The 25033-nt window shown below is 51.4% G+C and overlaps 1 protein-coding gene across 2 annotated transcripts in view; it reads left to right on the top strand.

The window, feature by feature from the left end:
• The window catches only part of LOC139559942 (metallophosphoesterase 1-like), a 35906-nt gene extending 13948 nt beyond the window's left edge, over positions 1–21958 (top strand). For both annotated transcript variants that reach the window (XM_071376423.1, XM_071376422.1), the window contains 4 exons: positions 942–1019; positions 2659–2781; positions 17412–17552; positions 19888–21958. In XM_071376423.1, the coding sequence (XP_071232524.1) occupies positions 942–1019; positions 2659–2781; positions 17412–17552; positions 19888–20073 (528 nt within the window). In that variant the 3' untranslated portion in view covers positions 20074–21958. The remainder of the gene's footprint in view (positions 1–941; positions 1020–2658; positions 2782–17411; positions 17553–19887) is intronic.
• The last annotated feature ends 3075 nt before the right edge of the window (positions 21959–25033 follow it).

Raw genomic sequence — 25033 nt, 5'->3', positions numbered from 1 at the left:
TCCACACTGTCCAGGAACCTCAACTGTTCATTACTACAGGTAGGCACGTCTTCTACCTCAAAGACAGACGTCCACACTGTCCAGGAACCTCAACTGTTCATTACTACAGGTAGGCACGTCCTCTACCTCAAAGACAGACGTCCACACTGTCCAGGAACCTCAACTGTTCATTACAGGTAGGCACGTCCTCTACCTCAAAGACAGACGTCCACACTGTCCAGGAACCTCAACTGTTCATTACTACAGGTAGGCACGTCCTCTACCTCAAAGACAGACGTCCACACTGTCCAGGAACCTCAACTGTTCATTACAGGTAGGCACGTCTTCTACCTCAAAGACAGACGTCCACACTGTCCAGGAACCTCAACTGTTCATTACTACAGGTAGACACGTCCTCTACCTCAAAGACAGATGTCCACACTGTCCAGGAACCTCAACTGTTCATTACTACAGGTAGACACGTCTTCTACCTCACAGACAGATGTCCACACTGTCCAGGAACCTCAACTGTTCATTACTACAGGTAGGCACGTCTTCTACCTCAAAGACAGACGTCCACACTGTCCAGGAACCTCAACTGTTCATTACTACAGGTAGACACGTCCTCTAACTCAAAGACAGATGTCCACACTGTCCAGGAACCTCAACTGTTCATTACTACAGGTAGACACGTCCTCTAACTCAAAGACAGATGTCCACACTGTCCAGGAACCTCAACTGTTCATTACTACAGGTAGGCACGTCTTCTACCTCACAGACAGATGTCCACACTGTCCAGGAACCTCAACTGTTCATTACTACAGGTAGGCACGTCTTCTACCTCAAAGACAGATGTCCACACTGTCCAGGAACCTCAACTGCTCATTACAGGTAGGCACGTCCTCTACCTCACACGTTGTGGAGTCCTCATGACATGCCTGTTGTGTTTTGTTATCTGACAGAATTCCCAGTCCAGTATTATTAATGAATTCTGTCGAGACGCATGGACCTATCCTCCTACACCACCCATTATCCTGCAGGTAGATATATGCTCTTTATTACACGGTAATAACCCCTATTACACGGTAATAACCCCTATTACACGGTAATAACCCCTATTACATGGTAATAATCCCTATTACATGGTAATAACCCCTATTATATAGTAATATCCCCTATTATATAGTAATAACCCCTATTACATGGTAATAACCCCTATTACATAGTATTAACTCCTATTACATGTAATAACACCTATTACATGGTAATAACCCCATATTACAAGGTAATAACCCCTATTATATAGTAATAACCCCTATTACAAGGTAATAACCCCTATTACATGGTAATAACCCCTATTACAAGGTAATAACCCCTATTGCATGGTAATAACCCCTATTACATGGTAATAACCCCTATTACATGGTAATAACCCCTATTACATGGTAATAACCCCTATTACAAGGTAATAACCCCTATTACATGGTAATAACCCCTATTATATAGTATTAACTCCTATTACATGGTAATAACCCCCTATTACATGGTCATAACCGCCTATTACAAGGTAATAACCCCTATTGCATGGTAATAACCCCTATTGCATGGTAATAACCCCTATTACATGGTAATAACCCATATTATATAGTAATAACCCCTATTACATGGTAATAACCCCTATTACATGGTAATAACCCCTATTATATAGTATTAACTCCTGTTACATGTAATAACCCCTATTACATGGTAATAACCCCCTATTACAAGGTAATAACCCCTATTATATAGTAATAACCCCTATTACATGGTAATAACCCCTATTGCATGGTAATAACCCCTATTACATGGTAATAACCCCTATTACAAGGTAATAACCCCTATTACAAGGTAATAACCCCTATTGCAAGGTAATAACCCCTATTACATGGTAATAACCCCCTATTACATAGTAATAACCCCTAGTATATGGTAATAACCCCTATTACATAGTAATAACCCCTAGTATATGGTAATAACCCCTATTACATGGTAATAACCATACAGTGTAGTCATAATAGGTAGTGAAAGGTAGAAGAGCTAGTTTTAATAATAAATAAGTATATTTTTGTTGTTGTTCTAAATGAGTTTCTGAAGTTCTTTTCACACTTCTAGTTTGTTCCTCTTTCCAAGGGACTTGATTGTAAAACGAGGATTACTCACAGTATTCACCAGCATATCTGTCTGCCTGCCTGCCTGTCTGTCTGTCTGTCTGCCTGCTTGCCTGCCTGTCTGCCTGCCTGCCTGTCTGTCTGCCTGCCTGTCTGCTTGCCTGCCTGTCTGCTTGCCTGCCTGTGTCTGTCTGCCTGCCTACCTGTCTGCCTGCCTGCCTGTCTGTCTGTCTGCCTGCCTGTCTGCTTGCCTGCCTGTGTCTGTCTGCCTGTGTCTGTCTATCTGTCTGCCTGCCTGCCTGTCTGTCTGTCTGCTTGCCTGCCTCTGTCTGTCTGTCTGTCTGTCTGTCTGTCTGTCTGCCTGCCTGCCTGCCTGTCTGTCTGTCTGTCTGTCTGTCTGTCTGTCTGCCTGCCTGCCTGCCTGTCTGTCTGTCTGTCTGTCTGTCTGTCTGTCTGTCTGTCTGTCTGTCTGCCTGTCTGCTTGCCTGCCTGTCTGGTTGCCTGCCTGTGTCTGTCTCTCTCTCTCTTTCAGCATTACCCTCTGTACCGGGCGAGTGATTCGGGCTGTACGGGTCGGGATGCTGCTCCTCCTAAAGAGCGCTACCTGCTGTTCAGAGAGAAGTATGACGTGCTGTCTCAGGAGGCCTCTCACAGGGTATGTGGACCACTGATAGACTGGTCTCAGATCAGTTTGTGCTCTTGTCCCAACCCTCAATATTGCTGTCATTATGAAGCACAACGTGTTTTGTATGACAATGAGTGACAGGCAGTAAAGCACTTGGATTGGTTCAGTCCACAAGAACCACTACGGGTCACCGAAACCCCAGAAATAAAAAACATTATTTGTAATTTGACGGAAGTCAGTCGGGGTCTCAACTTATTGTTGAGAGTTTGAATAGAAGAATAGACAACAGTCAATCCATTATCCCATGTCAGATAACATTTTATAGATTGCTAGGTAAGTTAGCCTAGCATGCTATCTAAACATGGAAGTAAACGTGGCTGAATTACTGACCGGGCTACCCAGGGGGCCCTGGCCTCCAGGGGCCCTGACCTCCAGGGGGCCCTGACCTCCAAGGGGCCCTGACCTCCAGGGGGCCCTGACCTCCAAGGGGCCCTGACCTCCAGAGGGCCCCTGACCTCCAGGGGCCCCTGACCTCCAGGGGGCCCTGACCTCCAGGGGGCCCTGACCTCCAGGGGGCCCTGACCTCCAGGGGGCCCTGACCTCCAGGGGCCCCTGACCTCCAGGGGGCCCTGACCTCCAGGGGGCCCTGACCTCCAGGGGCCCTGACCTCCAGAGGGCCCTGACCTCCAGAGGGCCCTGACCTCCAGGGGGCCCTGACCTCCAGGGGGCCCTGACCTCCAAGGGGCCCTGACCTCCAGGGGGCCCTGACCTCCAGAGGGCCCTGACCTCCAGAGGGCCCTGACCTCCAGAGGGCCTGAACTCCAGAGGGCCTGAACTCCAGAGGGCCTGAACTTCAGAGGATCCCCATTGATTTTGTTAGTCACTAACTCAGATATATGAACAATGCAAATCCTCCATCCCCATGGAAAAATGTGTAAAATTACAAGACATCAAAACTTGATTGCAGTTTCTATGCTACAATGGTTAAATGTTGAATATATCTTTAATACCGGTAATCAGAATGTGTTGTTAGGTGTCAAGTTACATGGCTACCATTTTGATAGTTTAATGTGTAATATTATGATTACTTAAAACAAATCTATTGTTAAAATACCCTAAAAAGCTATTGTTTAACTTACATTTTTCTAAATAAATAAATTTGTTTCGACCGCAGCCCACCACTCAGATTATATTTTGGCCAAATCCAAACACTAGACCAGGGACGACGGTACCGGATGTCTGGACTAGACCAGGGACGACGGTAACGGATGTCTGGACTAGACCAGGGACGACGGTAACGGATGTCTGGACTAGACCAGGGACGACGGTAACGGATGTCTGGACTAGACCAGGGACGACGGTAACGGATGTCTGGACTAGACCAGGGACGACGGTAACGGATGTCTGGACTAGACCAGGGACGACGGTACCGGATGTCTGGACTAGACCAGGGACGACGGTACCGGATGTCTGGACTAGACCAGGGACGACGGTAACGGATGTCTGGACTAGACCAGGGACGACGGTAACGGATGTCTGGACTAGACCAGGGACGACGGTAACGGATGTCTGGACTAGACCAGGGACGACGGTAACGGATGTCTGGACTAGACCAGGGACGACGGTAACGGATGTCTGGACTAGACCAGGGACGACGGTAACGGATGTCTGGACTAGACCAGGGACGACGGTAACGGATGTCTGGACTAGACCAGGGACGACGGTAACGGATGTCTGGACTAGACCAGGGACGACGGTACCGGATGTCTGGACTAGACCAGGGACGACGGTACCGGATGTCTGGACTAGACCAGGGACGACGGTACCGGATGTCTGGACTAGACCAGGGACGACGGTAACGGATGTCTGGACTAGACCAGGGACGACGGTAACGGATGTCTGGACTAGACCAGGGACGACGGTAACGGATGTCTGGACTAGACCAGGGACGACGGTAACGGATGTCTGGACTAGACCAGGGACGACGGTAACGGATGTCTGGACTAGACCAGGGACGACGGTAACGGATGTCTGGACTAGACCAGGGACGACGGTAACGGATGTCTGGACTAGACCAGGGACGACGGTAACGGATGTCTGGACTAGACCAGGGACGACGGTAACGGATGTCTGGACTAGACCAGGGACGACGGTAACGGATGTCTGGACTAGACCAGGGACGACGGTAACGGATGTCTGGACTAGACCAGGGACGACGGTACCGGATGTCTGGACTAGACCAGGGACGACGGTAACGGATGTCTGGACTAGACCAGGGACGACGGTAACGGATGTCTGGACTAGACCAGGGACGACGGTACCGGATGTCTGGACTAGACCAGGGACGACGGTAACGGATGTCTGGACTAGACCAGGGACGACGGTAACGGATGTCTGGACTAGACCAGGGACGACGGTAACGGATGTCTGGACTAGACCAGGGACGACGGTAACGGATGTCTGGACTAGACCAGGGACGACGGTAACGGATGTCTGGACTAGACCAGGGACGACGGTAACGGATGTCTGGACTAGACCAGGGACGACGGTACCGGATGTCTGGACTAGACCAGGGACGACGGTACCGGATGTCTGGACTAGACCAGGGACGACGGTACCGGATGTCTGGACTAGACCAGGGACGACGGTAACGGATGTCTGGACTAGACCAGGGACGACGGTAACGGATGTCTGGACTAGACCAGGGACGACGGTAACGGATGTCTGGACTAGACCAGGGACGACGGTAACGGATGTCTGGACTAGACCAGGGACGACGGTAACGGATGTCTGGACTAGACCAGGGACGACGGTAACGGATGTCTGGACTAGACCAGGGACGACGGTAACGGATGTCTGGACTAGACCAGGGACGACGGTAACGGATGTCTGGACTAGACCAGGGACGACGGTACCGGATGTCTGGACTAGACCAGGGACGACGGTACCGGATGTCTGGACTAGACCAGGGACGACGGTACCGGATGTCTGGACTAGACCAGGGACGACGGTACCGGATGTCTGGACTAGACCAGGGACGACGGTACCGGATGTCTGGACTAGACCAGGGACGACGGTACCGGATGTCTGGACTAGACCAGGGACGACGGTACCGGATGTCTGGCACTAGACCAGGGACGACGGTAACGGATGTCTGGACTAGACCAGGGACGACGGTAACGGATGTCTGGCACTAGACCAGGGACGACGGTAACGGATGTCTGGCACTAGACCAGGGACGACGGTAACGGATGTCTGGACTAGACCAGGGACGACGGTAACGGATGTCTGGCACTAGACCAGGGACGACGGTAACGGATGTCTGGACTAGACCAGGGACGACGGTAACGGATGTCTGGACTAGACCAGGGACGACGGTACCGGATGTCTGGACTAGACCAGGGACGACGGTACCGGATGTCTGGACTAGACCAGGGACGACGGTACCGGATGTCTGGACTAGACCAGGGACGACGGTACCGGATGTCTGGACTAGACCAGGGACGACGGTACCGGATGTCTGGACTAGACCAGGGACGACGGTACCGGATGTCTGGACTAGACCAGGGACGACGGTACCGGATGTCTGCGACTAAACCAGGGACGACGGTACCGGATGTCTGGACTAGACCAGCGAGGTACCGGATGTCTGGCACTAGACCAGGGACGACGGTACCGGATGTCTGGACTAGACCAGGGACGACGGTACCGGATGTCTGGCACTAGACCAGGGACGACGGATGGCTGTCTGGACTAGACCAGGGACGACGGTAACGGATGTCTGCGACTAGACCAGGGACGACGGTAACGGATGTCTGGACTAGACCAGGGACGACGGTAACGGATGTCTGGACTAGACCAGGGACGACGGTAACGGATGTCTGGACTAGACCAGGGACGACGGTAACGGATGTCTGGACTAGACCAGGGACGACGGTAACGGATGTCTGGACTAGACCAGGGACGACGGTAACGGATGTCTGGACTAGACCAGGGACGACGGTACCGGATGTCTGGACTAGACCAGGGACGACGGTAACGGATGTCTGGACTAGACCAGGGACGACGGTACACGGATGTCTGGACTAGACCAGGGACGACGGTAACGGATGTCTGGACTAGACCAGGGACGACGGTAACGGATGTCTGGACTGGACCAGGGACGACGGTAACGGATGTCTGGACTGGACCAGGGACGACGGTAACGGATGTCTGGACTAGACCAGGGACGACGGTACCGGATGTCTGGACTAGACCAGGGACGACGGTAACGGATGTCTGGACTAGACCAGGGACGACGGTAACGGATGTCTGGACTAGACCAGGGACGACGGACGGATGTCTGGACTAGACCGGGACGACGGTACGGATGTCTGGACTAGACCAGGGACGACGGTACCGGATGTCTGCGACTAGACCAGGGACGACGGTAACGGATGTCTGGACTAGACCAGGGACGACGGTAACGGATGTCTGGCACTAGACCAGGGACGACGGTAACGGATGTCTGTCACTAGACCAGGGACGACGGTAACGGATGTCTGCGACTAGACCAGGGACGACGGTACCGGATGTCTGGACTAGACCAGGGACGACGGTACCGGATGTCTGGCACTAGACCAGGGACGGTACCGGATGTCTGTCACTAGACCAGGTACGGTACCGGATGTCTGTCACTAAACCAGGGACGGTACCGGATGTCTGTCACTAGACCAGGTACGGTACCGGATGTCTGCCACTGGACCAGGTACCGGATGTCTGTCACTAAACCAGGGACGACGGTACCGGATGTCTGTCACTAGACCAGGTACCGGATGTCTGTCACTAGACCAGGTACGGTACCGGATGTCTGTCACTAGACCAGGGACGGTACCGGATGTCTGTCACTAGACCAGGGACGGTACCGGATGTCTGTCACTAGACCAGGTACCGGATGTCTGTCACTAGACCAGGGACGGTACCGGATGTCTGTCACTAGACCAGGTACCGGATGTCTGTCACTAGACCAGGGACGGTACCGGATGTCTGGACTAGACCAGGGACGACGGTACCGGATGTCTGGCACTAGACCAGGGACGACGGTACCGGATGTCTGGCACTAGACCAGGGACGGTACCGGATGTCTGTCACTAGACCAGGTACCGGATGTCTGGCACTAGACCAGGGACGACGGTACCGGATGTCTGGCACTAGACCAGGGACGACGGTAACGGATGTCTGGCACTAGACCAGGGACGGTACCGGATGTCTGCACTAGACCAGGTACCGGATGTCTGTCGACTAGACCAGGGACGACGGTAACGGATGTCTGGCACTAGACCAGGGACGACGGTAACGGATGTCTGGACTAGACAGGGACAGGCGGTACCCAATAGAACTAGACCCCCGCGGACCAATATATCGACTAAACCAGGACGGTACCCGGTACTATGACCAGCCGGCCGAGCGGTAACGGATGTCTGGACTAGACCACGGCGACGACGCGTAACGGATGTCTGGACTAGACCAGGGACGACGGTAACGGATGTCTGGACTAGACCAGGGACGACGGTAACGGATCTGTACTAGACCAGGGAGCGGTACGGATCTGTCACAACCAGGGACGGTACCGGTAACGGTCATGTCTGGACTAGACCAGGGACGACGGTAACGGATGTCTGGACTAGACCAGGGACGACGGTACCGGATATCTGTCACTAAACCAGGGACGATTCTGTCACTAAACCAGGGACGGTACCGGATGCTGGACTAGACCAGGGACGACGGTAACGGATGTCTCAGACTCAGACCAGGGCGACGTAACGGATGTCTGGACTAGACCAGGGACGACGGTAACGGATGTCTGGCACTAGACCAGGGACGACGGTAACGGATGTCTGGACTAGACCAGGGACGACGGTAACGGATGTCTGTGACTAGACCAGGGACGACGGTAACGGATGTCTGGCACTAGACCAGGGACGACGGTAACGGATGTCTGGCACTAGACCAGGACGACGGTACCGGATGTCTGTCACTAGACCAGGGACGGTACCGGATGTCTGTCACTAGACCAGGTACCGGATGTCTGTCACTAAACCAGGGACGACGGTAACGGATGTCTGGCACTAGACCAGGGACGACGGTAACGGATGTCTGGCACTAGACCAGGGACGGTACCGGAAGTCTGTCACTAGACAGGTACCGGATGTCTGGCACTAGACCAGGGACGACGGTACCGGATGTCTGGCACTAGACCAGGGACGACGGTACCGGATGTCTGGACTAGACCAGGGACGACGGTAACGGATGTCTGGACTAGACCAGGGACGACGGTAACGGATGTCTGGACTAGACCAGGGACGACGGTACCGGATATCTGTCACTAAACCAGGGACGGTACCGGATGTCTGTCACTAGACCAGGTACCGGATGTCTGTCACTAGACCAGGGACGGTACCGGATGTCTGTCACTAGACCAGGTACCGGATGTCTGCCACTAGACCAGGGACGACGGTACCGGATGTCTGTCACTAAACCAGGGACGGTACCGGATGTCTGTCACTAGACCAGGTACCGGATGTCTGTCACTAGACCAGGGACGGTACCGGATGTCTGCCACTAGACCAGGGACGACGGTACCGGATGTCTGTCACTAGACCAGGGACGGTACCGGATGTCTGTCACTAGACCAGGGACGGTACCGGATGTCTGTCACTAGACCAAGTACCGGATGTCTGTCACCAGACCAGGGACGACGGTACCGGATGTCTGCCACTAGACCAGGGACGACGGTAACGGATGTCTGGCACTAGACCAGGGACGACGGTACCGGATGTCTGGACTAGACGAGGTACGACGGCAACCGATGTCTGGACTAGACCAGGGACGACGGTAACGGATGTCTGGACTAGACCAGGGACGACGGTAACGGATGTCTGGACTAGACCAGGGACGACGGTAACGGATGTCTGGACCAGACCAGGGACGACGGTACCGGATGTCTGTCACTAGACCAGCGGACCGGTACCGGATGTCTGTCACTAGACCAGGGACGGACGATGCTGCCACTAGACCAGGGACGACGGTACCGGATGTCTGTCACTAGACCAGGGACGGTACCGGATGTCTGTCACTAGACCAGGGACGGTACCGGATGTCTGTCACTAGACCAGGTACCGGATGTCTGTCACTAAACCAGGGACGACGGTACCGGATGTCTGTCACTAGACCAGGGACGGTACCGGATGTCTGTCACTAGACCAGGGACGGTACCGGATGTCTGGACTAGACCAGGGCGGCGGTACCGGATGTCTGGACTAGACCAGGGACGACGGTAACGGATGTCTGGACTAGACCAGGGACGACGGTAACGGATGTCTGGACTAGACCAGGGACGACGGTACCGGATATCTGTCACTAAACCAGGGACGGTACCGGATGTCTGTCACTAAACCAGGGACGGTACCGGATGTCTGTCACTAGACCAGGGACGGTACCGGATGTCTGTCACTAGACCAGGGACGGTACCGGATGTCTGTCACTAGACCAGGGACGGTACCGGATGTCTGCCACTAGACCAGGTACCGGATGTCTGTCACTAGACCAGAGACGGTACCGGATGTCTGTCACTAGACCAGGGAGTACCGGATGTCTGTCACTAAACCGGGGACCGTACCGGATGTCTGTCACTAGACCAGGGACGGTACCGGATGTCTGTCACTAGACCAGGGCTACCGGATGTCTGCCACTAGACCAGGTACCGGATGTCTGTCACTAGACCAGGGACGGTACCGGATGTCTGTCACTAGACCAGACGGTACCGGATGTCTGTCACTCAGACCAGGGACGGCGTACCGGATGTCTGTCACTAGACCAGGTACCGGATGTCTGTCACTGACAGTGCCCATATGGCTGCAACTGTCACTAGACCAGGGACGACGGTACCGGATGTCTGTCACTAGACCAGGGACGACGGTACCGGATGTCTGCCACTGGACCAGGTACCGGATGTCTGTCACTAGACCAGGGACCAGGTACCGGATGTCTGCCACTAGACCAGGTACCGGATGTCTGTCACTAGACCAGGGACGGTACCGGATGTCTGCCACTAGACCAGGGACGGTACCGGATGTCTGTCACTAGACCAGGGACGGTACCGGATGTCTGTCACTAGACCAGGGACGGTACCGGATGTCTGTCACTAGACCAGGTACCGGATGTCTGTCACTAAACCAGGGACGGTACCGGATGTCTGTCACTAGACCAGGGACGACGGTACCGGATGTCTGTCACCAGACCAGGGACGACGGTACCGGATGTCTGTCACTAGACCAGGTACCGGATGTCTGTCACTAGACAAGGGACGGTACCGGATGTCTGTCACTAGACCAGGGACGGTACCGGATGTCTGTCACTAGACCAGGGACGGTACCGGATGTCTGTCACTAGACCAGACCAGACCAGGGACGACGGTACCGGATGTCTGTCACTAGACCAGGGACGACGGTACCGGATGTCTGTCACCAGACCAGGGACGACGGTACCGGATGTCTGTCACTAGACCAGGGACGGTACCGGATGTCTGTCACTAAACCAGGGACGGTACCGGATGTCTGTCACTAGACCAAGTACCGGATGTCTGTCACCAGACCAGGGACGACGGTACCGGATGTCTGCCACTAGACCAGGGACGGTACCGGATGTCTGTCACTAGACCAGGGACGGTACCGGATGTCTGTCACTAGACCAGGGACGGTACCGGATGTCTGTCACTAGACCAGGTACGGTACCGGATGTCTGTCACTAAACCAGGGACGGTACCGGATGTCTGTCACTAGACCAGGTACGGTACCGGATGTCTGCCACTGGACCAGGTACCGGATGTCTGTCACTAAACCAGGGACGACGGTACCGGATGTCTGTCACTAGACCAGGTACCGGATGTCTGTCACTAGACCAGGTACGGTACCGGATGTCTGTCACTAGACCAGGGACGGTACCGGATGTCTGTCACTAGACCAGGGACGGTACCGGATGTCTGTCACTAGACCAGGTACCGGATGTCTGTCACTAGACCAGGGACGGTACCGGATGTCTGTCACTAGACCAGGGTCGGTACCGGATGTCTGTCACTAGACCAGGGACGACGGTACCGGATGTCTGTCACTAGACCAGGTACCGGATGTCTGTCACTAGACCAGGGACGGTACCGGATGTCTGTCACTAGACCAGGGACGGTACCGGATGTCTGTCACTAGACCAGGTACCGGATGTCTGTCACTAAACCAGGGACGGTACCGGATGTCTGTCACTAGACCAGGTACGGTACCGGATGTCTGTCACTAGACCAGGTACGGTACCGGATGTCTGCCACTGGACCAGGTACCGGATGTCTGTCACTAAACCAGGGACGGTACCGGATGTCTGTCACTAGACCAGGTACCGGATGTCTGTCACTAAACCAGGGACGACGGTACCGGATGTCTGTCACTAGACCAGGTACCGGATGTCTGTCACTAGACCAGGTACGGTACCGGATGTCTGTCACTAGACCAGGGACGGTACCGGATGTCTGTCACTAGACCAGGGACGGTACCGGATGTCTGTCACTAGACCAGGTACCGGATGTCTGTCACTAAACCAGGGACGGTACCGGATGTCTGTCACTAGACCAGGGACGGTACCGGATGTCTGTCACTAGACCAGGGACGGTACCGGATGTCTGCCACTAGACCAGGTACCGGATGTCTGTCACTAGACCAGAGACGGTACCGGATGTCTGTCACTAGACCAGGGACGGTACCGGATGTCTGTCACTAGACCAGGTACCGGATGTCTGTCACTAGACCAGGGACGGTACCGGATGTCTGCCACTAAACCAGGGACGGTACCGGATGTCTGTCACTAGACCAGGTACCGGATGTCTGTCACTAGACCAGGTACCGGATGTCTGTCACTAGACCAGGTACCGGATGTCTGTCACTAGACCAGGGACGACGGTACCGGATGTCTGTCACTAGACCAGGGACGACGGTACCGGATGTCTGCCACTGGACCAGGTACCGGATGTCTGTCACTAGACCAGGGACGGTACCGGATGTCTGCCACTAGACCAGGGACGGTACCGGATGTCTGTCACTAGACCAGGGACGGTACCGGATGTCTGTCACTAGACCAGGGACGGTACCGGATGTCTGTCACTAGACCAGGTACCGGATGTCTGTCACTAAACCAGGGACGACGGTACCGGATGTCTGTCACTAGACCAGGGACGGTACCGGATGTCTGTCACTAGACCAGGGACGGTACCGGAAGTCTGTCACTAGACCAGGTACCGGATGTCTGTCACTAAACCAGGGACGACGGTACCGGATGTCTGTCACTAAACCAGGGACGGTACCGGATGTCTGTCACTAGACCAGAGACGGTACCGGATGTCTGCCACTAGACCAGGTACCGGATGTCTGTCACTAGACCAGAGACGGTACCGGATGTCTGCCACTAGACCAGGTACCGGATGTCTGCCACTAGACCAGGGACGGTACCGGATGTCTGCCACTAGACCAGGTACCGGATGTCTGTCACTAGACCAGAGACGGTACCGGATGTCTGTCACTAGACCAGGGACGGTACCGGATGTCTGCCACTAGACCAGGTACCGGATGTCTGCCACTAGACCAGAGACGGTACCGGATGTCTGTCACTAGACCAGGTACCGGATGTCTGCCACTAGACCAGGGACGACGGTACCGGATGTCTGTCACTAAACCAGGGACGGTACCGGATGTCTGTCACTAACCAGGTACCGTATGTCACTAGACCAGACGGTGCCGGATGTCTGCCACTAGACCAGGAGGCGGTGCCGGATGTCTGTCACTAGACCAGGGACGGTACCGGATGTCTTGTCACTAGACCAGGGACGGTACCGGATGTCTGCCACTAGACCAGGGACGATACCGGATGTCTGTCACTAGACCAGGGACGGTACCGGATGTCTGTCACTAGACCAAGTACCGGATGTCTGTCACCAGACCAGGGACGACGGTACCGGATGTCTGCCACTAGACCAGGGACGGTACCGGATGTCTGTCACTAGACCAGGGACGGTACCGGATGTCTGTCACTAGACCAGGGACGGTACCGGATGTCTGTCACTAGACCAGGGACGGTACCGGATGTCTGCCACTAGACCAGGTACCGGATGTCTGTCACTAGACCAGAGACGGTACCGGATGTCTGTCACTAGACCAGGGACGGTACCGGATGTCTGCCACTAGACCAGGTACCGGATGTCTGCCACTAGACCAGAGACGGTACCGGATGTCTGTCACTAGACCAGGTACCGGATGTCTGCCACTAGACCAGGGACGGTACCGGATGTCTGTCACTAGACCAGGTACCGGATGTCTGCCACTAGACCAGGGACGACGGTACCGGATGTCTGTCACTAAACCAGGGACGGTACCGGATGTCTGTCACTAGACCAGGTACCGGATGTCTGTCACTAGACCAGGGACGGTACCGGATGTCTGTCACTAGACCAGGGACGGTACCGGATGTCTGTCACTAGACCAGGGACGACGGTACCGGATGTCTGCCACTAGACCAGGGACGGTACCGGATGTCTGTCACTAGACCAGGGACGGTACCGGATGTCTGTCACTAGACCAGGGACGGTACCGGATGTCTGTCACTAGACCAGGTACCGGATGTCTGTCACCAGACCAGGGACGACGGTACCGGATGTCTGCCACTAGACCAGGGACGGTACCGGATGTCTGTCACTAGACCAGGGACGGTACCGGATGTCTGTCACTAGACCAGGGACGGTACCGGATGTCTGTCACTAGACCAGGTACCGGATGTCTGTCACTAAACCAGGGACGGTACCGGATGTCTGTCACTAGACCAGGTACGGTACCGGATGTCTGCCACTGGACCAGGTACCGGATGTCTGTCACTAAACCAGGGACGGTACCGGATGTCTGTCACTAGACCAGGTACCGGATGTCTGTCACTAAACCAGGGACGACGGTACCGGATGTCTGTCACTAGACCAGGTACCGGATGTCTGTCACTAGACCAGGTACGGTACCGGATGTCTGTCACTAGACCAGGGACGGTACCGGATGTCTGTCACTAGACCAGGGACGGTACCGGATGTCTGTCACTAGACCAGGTACCGGATGTCTGTCACTAGACCAGGGACGGTACCGGATGTCTGTCACTAGACCAGGTACCGGATGTCTGTCACTAGACCAGGGACGGTACCGGATGTCTGTCACTAGACCAGGGACGGTACCGGATGTCTGTCACTAGACCAGGTACCGGATGTCTGTCACTAAACCAGGGACGACGGTACCGGATGTCTGTCACTAGACCAGGGACGGTACCGGATGTCTGTCACTAGACCAGGGACGGTACCGGATGTCTGTCACTAGACCAGGGACGGTACCGGATGTCTGTCACTAGACCAGGTACCGGATGTCTGTCACTAAACCAGGGACGACGGTACCGGATGTCTGTCACTAGACCAGGGACGGTACCGGATGTCTGTCACTAGACCAGGTACGGTACCGGATGTCTGCCACTGGACCAGGTACCGGATGTCTGCCACTGGACCAGGGACGGTACCGGATGTCTGTCACTAGACCAGAGACGGTACCGGATGTCTGCCACTAGACCAGGTACCGGATGTCTGTCACTAGACCAGGGACGGTACCGGATGTCTGTCACTAAACCAGGGACGGTACCGGATGTCTGTCACTAGACCAGGGACGGTACCGGATGTCTGTCACTAGACCAGGGACGGTACCGGATGTCTGCCACTAGACCAGGTACCGGATGTCTGTCACTAGACCAGAGACGGTACCGGATGTCTGTCACTAGACCAGGGACGGTACCGGATGTCTGTCACTAGACCAGGTACCGGATGTCTGTCACTAAACCAGGGACGGTACCGGATGTCTGTCACTAGACCAGGGACGGTACCGGATGTCTGTCACTAGACCAGGGACGGTACCGGATGTCTGTCACTAGACCAGGTACCGGATGTCTGTCACTAGACCAGAGACGGTACCGGATGTCTGTCACTAGACCAGGGACGGTACCGGATGTCTGTCACTAGACCAGGTACCGGATGTCTGTCACTAAACCAGGGACGGTACCGGATGTCTGTCACTAGACCAGGTACCGGATGTCTGTCACTAGACCAGGGACGACGGTACCGGATGTCTGTCACTAGACCAGGGACGACGGTACCGGATGTCTGCCACTGGACCAGGTACCGGATGTCTGTCACTAGACCAGGGACCAGGTACCGGATGTCTGCCACTAGACCAGGTACCGGATGTCTGTCACTAGACCAGGGACGGTACCGGATGTCTGCCACTAGACCAGGGACGGTACCGGATGTCTGTCACTAGACCAGGGACGGTACCGGATGTCTGTCACTAGACCAGGGACGGTACCGGATGTCTGTCACTAGACCAGGTACCGGATGTCTGTCACTAAACCAGGGACGACGGTACCGGATGTCTGTCACTAGACCAGGGACGGTACCGGATGTCTGTCACTAGACCAGGGACGGTACCGGAAGTCTGTCACTAGACCAGGTACCGGATGTCTGTCACTAAACCAGGGACGACGGTACCGGATGTCTGTCACTAGACCAGGGACGGTACCGGATGTCTGTCACTAGACCAGGTACGGTACCGGATGTCTGCCACTGGACCAGGTACCGGATGTCTGTCACTAGACCAGAGACGGTACCGGATGTCTGCCACTAGACCAGGTACCGGATGTCTGTCACTAGACCAGAGACGGTACCGGATGTCTGCCACTAGACCAGGTACCGGATGTCTGCCACTAGACCAGGGACGGTACCGGATGTCTGCCACTAGACCAGGTACCGGATGTCTGTCACTAGACCAGAGACGGTACCGGATGTCTGTCACTAGACCAGGGACGGTACCGGATGTCTGCCACTAGACCAGGTACCGGATGTCTGCCACTAGACCAGAGACGGTACCGGATGTCTGTCACTAGACCAGGTACCGGATGTCTGTCACTAAACCAGGGACGGTACCGGATGTCTGGACTAGACCAGGTACGGTACCGGATGTCTGTCACTAGACCAGAGACGGTACCGGATGTCTGTCACTAGACCAGGTACCGGATGTCTGTCACTAAACCAGGGACGGTACCGGATGTCTGTCACTAGACCAGGGACGGTACCGGATGTCTGCCACTAGACCAGGGACGGTACCGGATGTCTGTCACTAGACCAGGGACGGTACCGGATGTCTGTCACTAGACCAGAGACGGTACCGGATGTCTGTCACTAGACCAGGTACCGGATGTCTGTGATGTGGACAGTGGTCATCGTGCAGCTGTCATTGACCTTTCACCAACAGAGCATCTTTAATGAGCGGCCTGGTTATCCAGTAAACCATTATCTTGTAGAGAGTTAGTTGTCCACCCCTGATAAAATGTTACATTTGCCATTAGTGTGAGGTACAAGTCACAGGCGGCTGGTGGCATCTTAAATGGGGAGGACAGGCTCATAGTAACGGCTGGAACGGTGTGAATGAACCCTGCCATTATTATGACCCGTCCTCCCCTCACCAGCCTCCTGGGGTACAGGTGTGATGAAAGATTCCTTCCCTTCCTCCTCCCAGCTGCTGCAATGGTTTAAGCCCCGCCTGGTTCTCAGTGGCCACACCCACAGCGGCTGTCAGGTTCTCCATGACAACCAGTACCCGGAGATCAGTGTTCCGTCCTTCAACTGGAGGAACCGCAACAACCCCAGTTTCATCCTGGTAAGTCACTCGATCCGTAATAAACCTCTCCACTGGAACACCCAGATGTTTCACAATGTTGTGGTAGCCCTGAACCAGCTCACCTGATTACCCGAGTACCCTAGTCAAGGACTTGGGGATTTTAGTCATGTGTTGAATCTGGTGTGCTAGCTCTGGAACAGATCAAACGAACCAACTAACTCTGATGTTAACAGATCAAACTAACCAACTAACTCTGATGTTAACAGATCAAATGAACCTACTAACTCTGATGTTAACAGATTAAACTAACCAACTAACTCTGATGTTAACAGATCAAACTAACCTACTAACTCTGATGTTAACAGATCAAACTAACCAACTAACTCTGATGTTAACAGATCAAACTAACCAACTAACTCTGATGTTAACAGATCAAACTAACTCTGATGTTAACAGATCAAACTAACCAACTAACTCTGATGTTAACAGATCAAACTAACCAACTAACTCTGATGTTAACATATCAAACTAACCAACTAACTCTGATGTTAACAGATCAAATGAACCTACTAACTCTGATGTTAACATATCAAACTAACTCTGATGTTACCCTGATACCTCAATGTTAACAGATCTGTTTTGTGCTTTAGCCTTGTCCTGTATACAGTTTATTCGGAAAGTATTCAGACCCCTTCACTATTTCCACATTTTGTTTACGTTACAGCCTTATTCTAAAATGTATTAAATAATTTTTGACCCTCATCAATCTACACACAATACCCCATAATGACATCACAATACCCCTTAATGACATCACAATACTGTATGACAAAGCAAACACTTTTTATTTTCTTATACATTTATATATATATATATATTTTAAAAAAAAACATTTACATAAGTATTCAGATTCTTTACTCAGTACTTCGTTGAAGCACCTTTGGCAGCGATTACAGCCTTGAGTCTTCTTGGGTATGCCGCTACAAGCTTGGCACACCTGTATTTGGGGAGTTTCTCTCATTCTTCTCTGCAGATTCTCTCAAGCTCTGTCAGGTTGGATGGGGAGCGTCACAGCTCATCTATTTTCAGGTCTCTCCAGAGATGTTAGATCGGGTTCAAGTCCGGGCTCTGGCTGGTCCACTCAAGGACATTCAGCGACTTGTCCCAAAGCCACTCCTGCGTTGTCTTGGCTGTGTGCTTAGGGTCGTTGTCATGTTGGAAGGTGAACCTTCACACCATTCTGAGGTCCTGAGCGCTCTGGAGCAGGTTTTAATTAAGGATCTCTGTACATCTTTCACTCGATCCTGACTAGTCTCCCAGTCCCTGCCACTGAAAAACATCCCCACAGCATGATGCTGCCACCACCATGCTTCACCGTAGGGATGGTGCCAGGTTTCCTCCAGACGTGATGCTTGTCATTCAGGCCAAAGAGTTCAATCTTGGTTTCATCAGACCAGAGAATCATGTTTCTCATGGTCTGAGAGTTCTTTAGATGCTTTTTGGCAAACTCCAAGCGGGCTGTCATGTGCCTTTCACTGAGGAGTGGCTTCAGTCTGGCCACTCTACCATAAAGGCCTGAATGGTGGAGTGCTGCAGAGATGGTTGTCCTTCTGGTAGGTTCTCCCATCTCCACAGGGGAACTCTGGAGCTCTGTCAGAGTGACCGTCAGATTCTTGGTCACCTCCCTGACCAAGGCCCTTCTCCCCCAATTGCTCAGTTTGGCCGGGCGGCCGGCTCTAGGAAGAGTCTTGGTGGTTCCAAACGCCTTCCATTTAAGAATGATGGAGGCCACTGTGTTCTTGGGGACCTTCAATGCTGTAGAATATTTTTGGTACCCTTCCCCAGATCTGTGCCTCAACACAATCCTGTCTCGGAGCTCTACGGACAATTCCTTCAACCTCGTGGTTTGGTTTTTGCTCTGACATGCACTGTCAACTGTGGGACCTTATATAGACAGTGTGTGACTTTCCAAATCATGTCCAATCAATTGAATTTACCACAGGTGGACTTGTAGAAACATCTCAATGATGATCAATGGAAACAGGATGCACCTGAGCTCAATTTCACGTCTCATAGCAAAGGGTCTGAATATTTATGTAAATTTGATATTTCTAAAAACCTTATTTTCGCTTTGTCATTATGGGGTATTGTGATGTCATTGTGGGGTATTGTGATGTCATTATGGGGTAGTGTGATGTCATTATGGGGTAGTGTGATGTCATTATGGGGTAGTGTGTGTAGATTGAGGAAAATAATTCATTTAAATTTAAGAATAAGGCTGTAACAAAATGTGGAGAAAGGGTTTGAATACTTTCCGAATGCACTGTACGCCATAGACACAATATATACAGTATTACCTTTCTCTCTCTCTCAGGGTTCTTTCTCTCCAAGTGGTTACGGCCTGTCTAAGTGTTTCCTTCCAGAGGAGAGTACAGTGATAGCCCTGTACTGTTCTACCGGAGCCAGCCTCCTCCTCCTCCCTCTGGTCCACTGCCTGTGGATAAGAGGTCTTCTCCGGTGCCTCAACTTCTGTCCCATCAGCAAACACAAGTCTCTCTGATCGTCTCAGGTAGAGGTTGTCCCTGACTGCTGAATGATACAGGGTCAGATACTGGATGCTGTCGTCCCTCTGATGCGGAGAGGTGGCTATGCTGTCATCCCTGTCATGTAGAGAGGTAGCTATGCTGTCGTCTCTCTCATGCAGAGAGGTAGCTATGCTGTCATCCCTGTCATGCAGAGAGGTGGCTATGCTGTCATCCCTGTCGTGCAGAGAGGTGGCTATGCTGTCATCCCTGTCGTGCAGAGAGGTGGCTATGCTGTCATCCCTGTCATGCAGAGAGGTGGCTACGATGTCGTCCCTGTCATGCAGAGAGGTGGCTATGCTGTCATCCCTCTCATGCAGAGAGATGGCTATGCTGTCATCCCTGTCGTGCAGAGAGGTGGCTATGCTGTCATCCCTGTCGTGCAGAGAGGTGGCTATGCTGTCGTCCCTGTCATGCAGAGAGGTGGCTACGCTGTCATCCCTCTCATGCAGAGAGGTGGCTATGCTGTCGTCCCTGTCATGCAGAGAGGTGGCTATGCTGTCATCCCTGTCATGTAGAGAGGTGGCTATGCTGTCATCCCTGTCATGTAGAGAGGTGGCTATGCTGTCGTCCCTCTCATGCAGAGAGGTGGCTATGCTGTCATCCCTGTCATGTAGAGAGGTGGCTATGCTGTTGTCCCTCTCATGCAGAGAGGTGGCTATGCTGTCGTCCCTCTCATGCAGAGAGGTGGCTATGCTGTCGTCCCTGTCATGTAGAGAGGTGGCTATGCTGTCATCCCTGTCATGCAGAGGTGGCAGACGCTCCTACCGGAGCGCTACCGGTACCTGCTTCACACTATAGAACCGAACCGTACTCTGCTGGCTCAGATATTTTATTTTGTTCAATTGTCCTTTCCAGTATGGTTCCAGGAACTATGATTGTTGCATTACCAGGCTCGCCCAGTACAGCTCTACTCGGGTTAGTAGTGTGAAAAGGGTAAAGAGTTCTCCCAGGGGTAGTGTTGACCAACTCTGCCCTAATAGTACCTTAACCATTAGTATTGGGGATATACGGTAATCTGATTCTAGATCTGTAGTTAAGGACAGCTTCTACCTGGAGAGCACCTGTGTGTTGGAATCACGTTGGCTCTATTCATTCTATTTCTATCTGCAACGTTTGGCTACTGAATGTGGTGCAGGAAATACGGTGGCCCCGCCCTCTGAAAAGTATTACAGTTCACCGTCTCCTATCTGGGGCCTGTATTCATTAAACCATCTCAGAGCAGTAGTGCTGATCTAGGATCAGGCTATTCCTGTCCATGTCATCTCATTCATTATGATCTCAAAAGGCTAAACTGATCCTAGGTCAGCAGTCCTACTCTGAATGAAGGTTTATGACTATAGGCTCTGATCTCTACGGACTGTATACAGTGGGGCAAAAAAGTATTTAGTCAGCCACCAATTGTGCAAGTTCTCCCATTTAAAAATACTTATTTTCCACCATAATTTGCAAATAAATTCATTAAAAATCCTACAATGGGATTTTCTGGATTTTTTTTCTCATTTTGTCTGTCATAGTTGAAGTGTCCCTATGATGAAAATTACAGGCCTCTCTCATATTTTTAAGTGGGAGAATTTGCACAATTGGTGGCTGACTAAATACTTTTTTGCCCCACTGTATACAGTACAGAAGTCTGATACAAGATATGGAAGCGTATGTCTTCAACCAGCATTTGATGTACAGTATTTAAAGACACACACACACACACACACACACACACACACACACACACACACACACACACACTATGGTCCTAATGTGTTCATGTGCTTCTTTTAAGGCCGTTGTTTTACGGCAGGTTTTTTCTCTGTGTAAAATCCCTGATGTAAATACTAATAAAAAGCAGATTATTTGTCAACAGTATTCAGTTCAGGTGAATTTGTTGTGACTATCGATCAATTCATGCCATTTCTATCTGCAACGTTTGTCTGAATGTGGTGCAGGAAATATGGTGGCCCCCCTGAAAAGTATTAAAGTTCACAGCACCATCTAGTGGTGGAAACACTTTCTATTACAGCGGGTTGACATCGGTTAATTAACCAGGAACTAACAGGCATGAAACTGTGACTGAGCTTTTAACAGTTTAACAGTGTATTACCACCGTAGTGACACGGTAACTCGGTAAAGAAAGTGAAACGTGTGCAGGTTTGTTGTTAAAAAGGATCCTATTTATGAAACGGTCACCGTCCATACATCACATATGAAGTGACTTCACTAAAAGACGTAAAACAGAGACGGGCTTTAAACGTTGCTGCTTCAACCTAGACCCCTGTAACTCCAGAGAAATACAACTTACAACAGGACCCCGTAGGACTCTGGTCAAAAGTAGTGCACTATATAGGGAATAGGGTTCTATAAAGGTAGTGCACTATATAGGGAATAGGGTTCGATAAAGGTAGTGCACTATATAGGGAATAGGGTGCCATTTGAGATGCAATCATTAACTGACTACAGACACACTGGCCATGTCCAAATATCCATACTAGCGTACTAAATAGTATGCGGGGGGGAAAAAACAGTACTCGGTCGGTAGCAGAATACATTGTGACTCCTGTTTGCCACATTTTTAATTTAGGTCTAGAAGACACTGTGTGCCCTCAGACATGGAGGGGGGTCAAAGGTCATTCAGCTATCCAAGAATAACAGAGCCCCCTTTAAATGGTTCAAACAGCCGACCAATCAGCCTGTTACAAGTGCTAAGCAAACTTTAGGAGGAAATTGTGTTTGATCAAATACAAAGTTATTTGACAGAAAACAAATGAACAGACAGACTTTCAGCATGCTTATAGGGAAGGGCACTCAACATGCTCGGCACTGACTGATGATTGGCTGAAAGAAATTGATAGTAAGCAGATTGTGAGAGCTGTTTTGTTTGTACTTCAGTGGGCTTTTGATGTCATTGATCATAACCTATTGCTGAAAAAAAAACATAGGTGTTATGGATTTGTATCCTCTGCCTTATCATGGATTGAGAGTTAACACAGGGGGCTTTCGTTAGTAGAGACTCGTGCAAATTCAGTTGGGTGTGGTGTACCGCAGGGCAGCCGGCTAGGGACATTATTGTTTTCTGTTTTTACAAATGACCTTGAATAATGCCCGTGAGTCTGTATAACAGTATACATGTCAGCTACAACAGTAAAATAAATAACTGGCACCCTTAACATAGGGCTCCAGTCAGTTTTAAAAATGTGTAACTAGCAATAGGGTGATGCTAAACATCACAAAAACAAAGAGCATAATTTTTTGGGCCCAAATCACTCACTCAATGCTAAACTTAATTTAGATCTATTATTGAATAATGTGGCGATTGAGCAAATTTAAGAGACTAAACTGCTGGGTGTAACCCCCCCCAAATAGCAAACTGTCATGATCAAAACATACTCAACTGTTGCTAAAATGGTAAGAGGTCTGTCCATGTTAGGGCTTTGCTCTGCCTTCTTGACATCTCAGTCAAGTGACCATACAGTACCAGTCAAATGTTTGGACACAACTACTCATTCAATGATTTTTCTTTATTGTAGAATAATATAGTGAAGACATCTAAACTATGAAATAACACATATGGAATAATGTAGTGACCAAAAAAGTGTTAAACAAATCAAAATATATTTTATATTTAAGATTCTTCAAAGTAGCCACCCTTTGCCTTGATGACAGCCTTTGCACACTCTTGGCATTCTCTCAACCAGCTTCAAATCACCTGGAATGCATTTCAATTAACAGGTGTGCATTGTTAAAAGTTAATTTGTGGAATTTCTTTCCTTCTTAATGTGTTTGAGCCAATCAGTTGTGTTGTGACATGGTAGGGGTGGTACACAGAAGATAGCCCTATTTGGTAAAAGACCAAGTCCATATTATGGCAAGAACAGCTCAAATAAGCAAAGAGAAACGACAGTCCATCATTACTTTAAGACATGAAGGTCAGTCAATCCGGAAAATGTCAAGAACTTTGAAATTTCCTTCAAGTGCAGTTGCAAAAACCATCAAGCGCTATGATGAAACTGGCTCTCATGAGGACCGCCACAGGAAAGGAAGACCCAGAGTTACCTCTGCTGCAGAGGATAAGTTCATTAGAGTTACCAGCCTCAGAAATTGCAGCCCAAATAAATGCTTCACAGTGTTCAAGTAACAGACACATGTCAACATCAATTGTTCAGAGGAGACTGCGTGAGTCAGGCCTTCATGGTTGAATTGCTGCAAAGAAACCACTACTAAAGGACACCAATAAGAAGAAGAGACATGCTTGGGCCAAGAAACACGAGCATTGGACATTAGACCGGTGGAAAACTATCCTTTGGTCTGATGAGTCCAAATTTGAGTAGGTGAACGGATGATCTCTGCATGTGTGGTTCCCACCGTGAAGCATGGAGGAGGAGGTGTGATGGTGCTTTGCTGTTTGTATTTATTATGGATTCCCATTAGCTGCTGCATTCAGACTGTGTGCCCTGTGTGCCCTCCACCACATATATACAGTACAAAATCTGTGTGTGAATGTTTGTGTTGCTTCACTGTTCCGCTGTTCATTAAGGTGTTTTATCTGTTTTTTGCGTCAGTTACTTGATGTGGAATAGATGTAGTCATGGCTTTATGTAGTACTGTGTGCCTCCCATAGTCTGTTCTGGACTTGGGGACTGTGAAGAGACCTCTGGTGGCATGTCTTGTGGGGTATGCATGGGTGTCTGAGCTGTGTGCCGGTAGTTTAGACAGACAGCTCGGTGCATTCAACATGTCAATACCTCTCACAAATACAAGCAGTGATGAAGTCAATCTCTCCTCCACTTTGAGCCAGGAGAGATTGACATGCATATTATTAATATTAGCTCTCTGTGTACATCCAAGGGCCAAGAACACATTCTTATTTTCAATGACGGCCTAGGAACAGTGGGTTAACTGCCTTGTTCAGGGGCAGAACGACAGATTTTTACCTTGTCAGCTCAG

The sequence above is a fragment of the Salvelinus alpinus genome, chromosome 30 (genome assembly GCF_045679555.1).
Source record: "Salvelinus alpinus chromosome 30, SLU_Salpinus.1, whole genome shotgun sequence".
NCBI lineage: Eukaryota > Metazoa > Chordata > Actinopteri > Salmoniformes > Salmonidae > Salvelinus > Salvelinus alpinus.
This window is presented reverse-complemented; position numbering and strand designations above follow the sequence as displayed.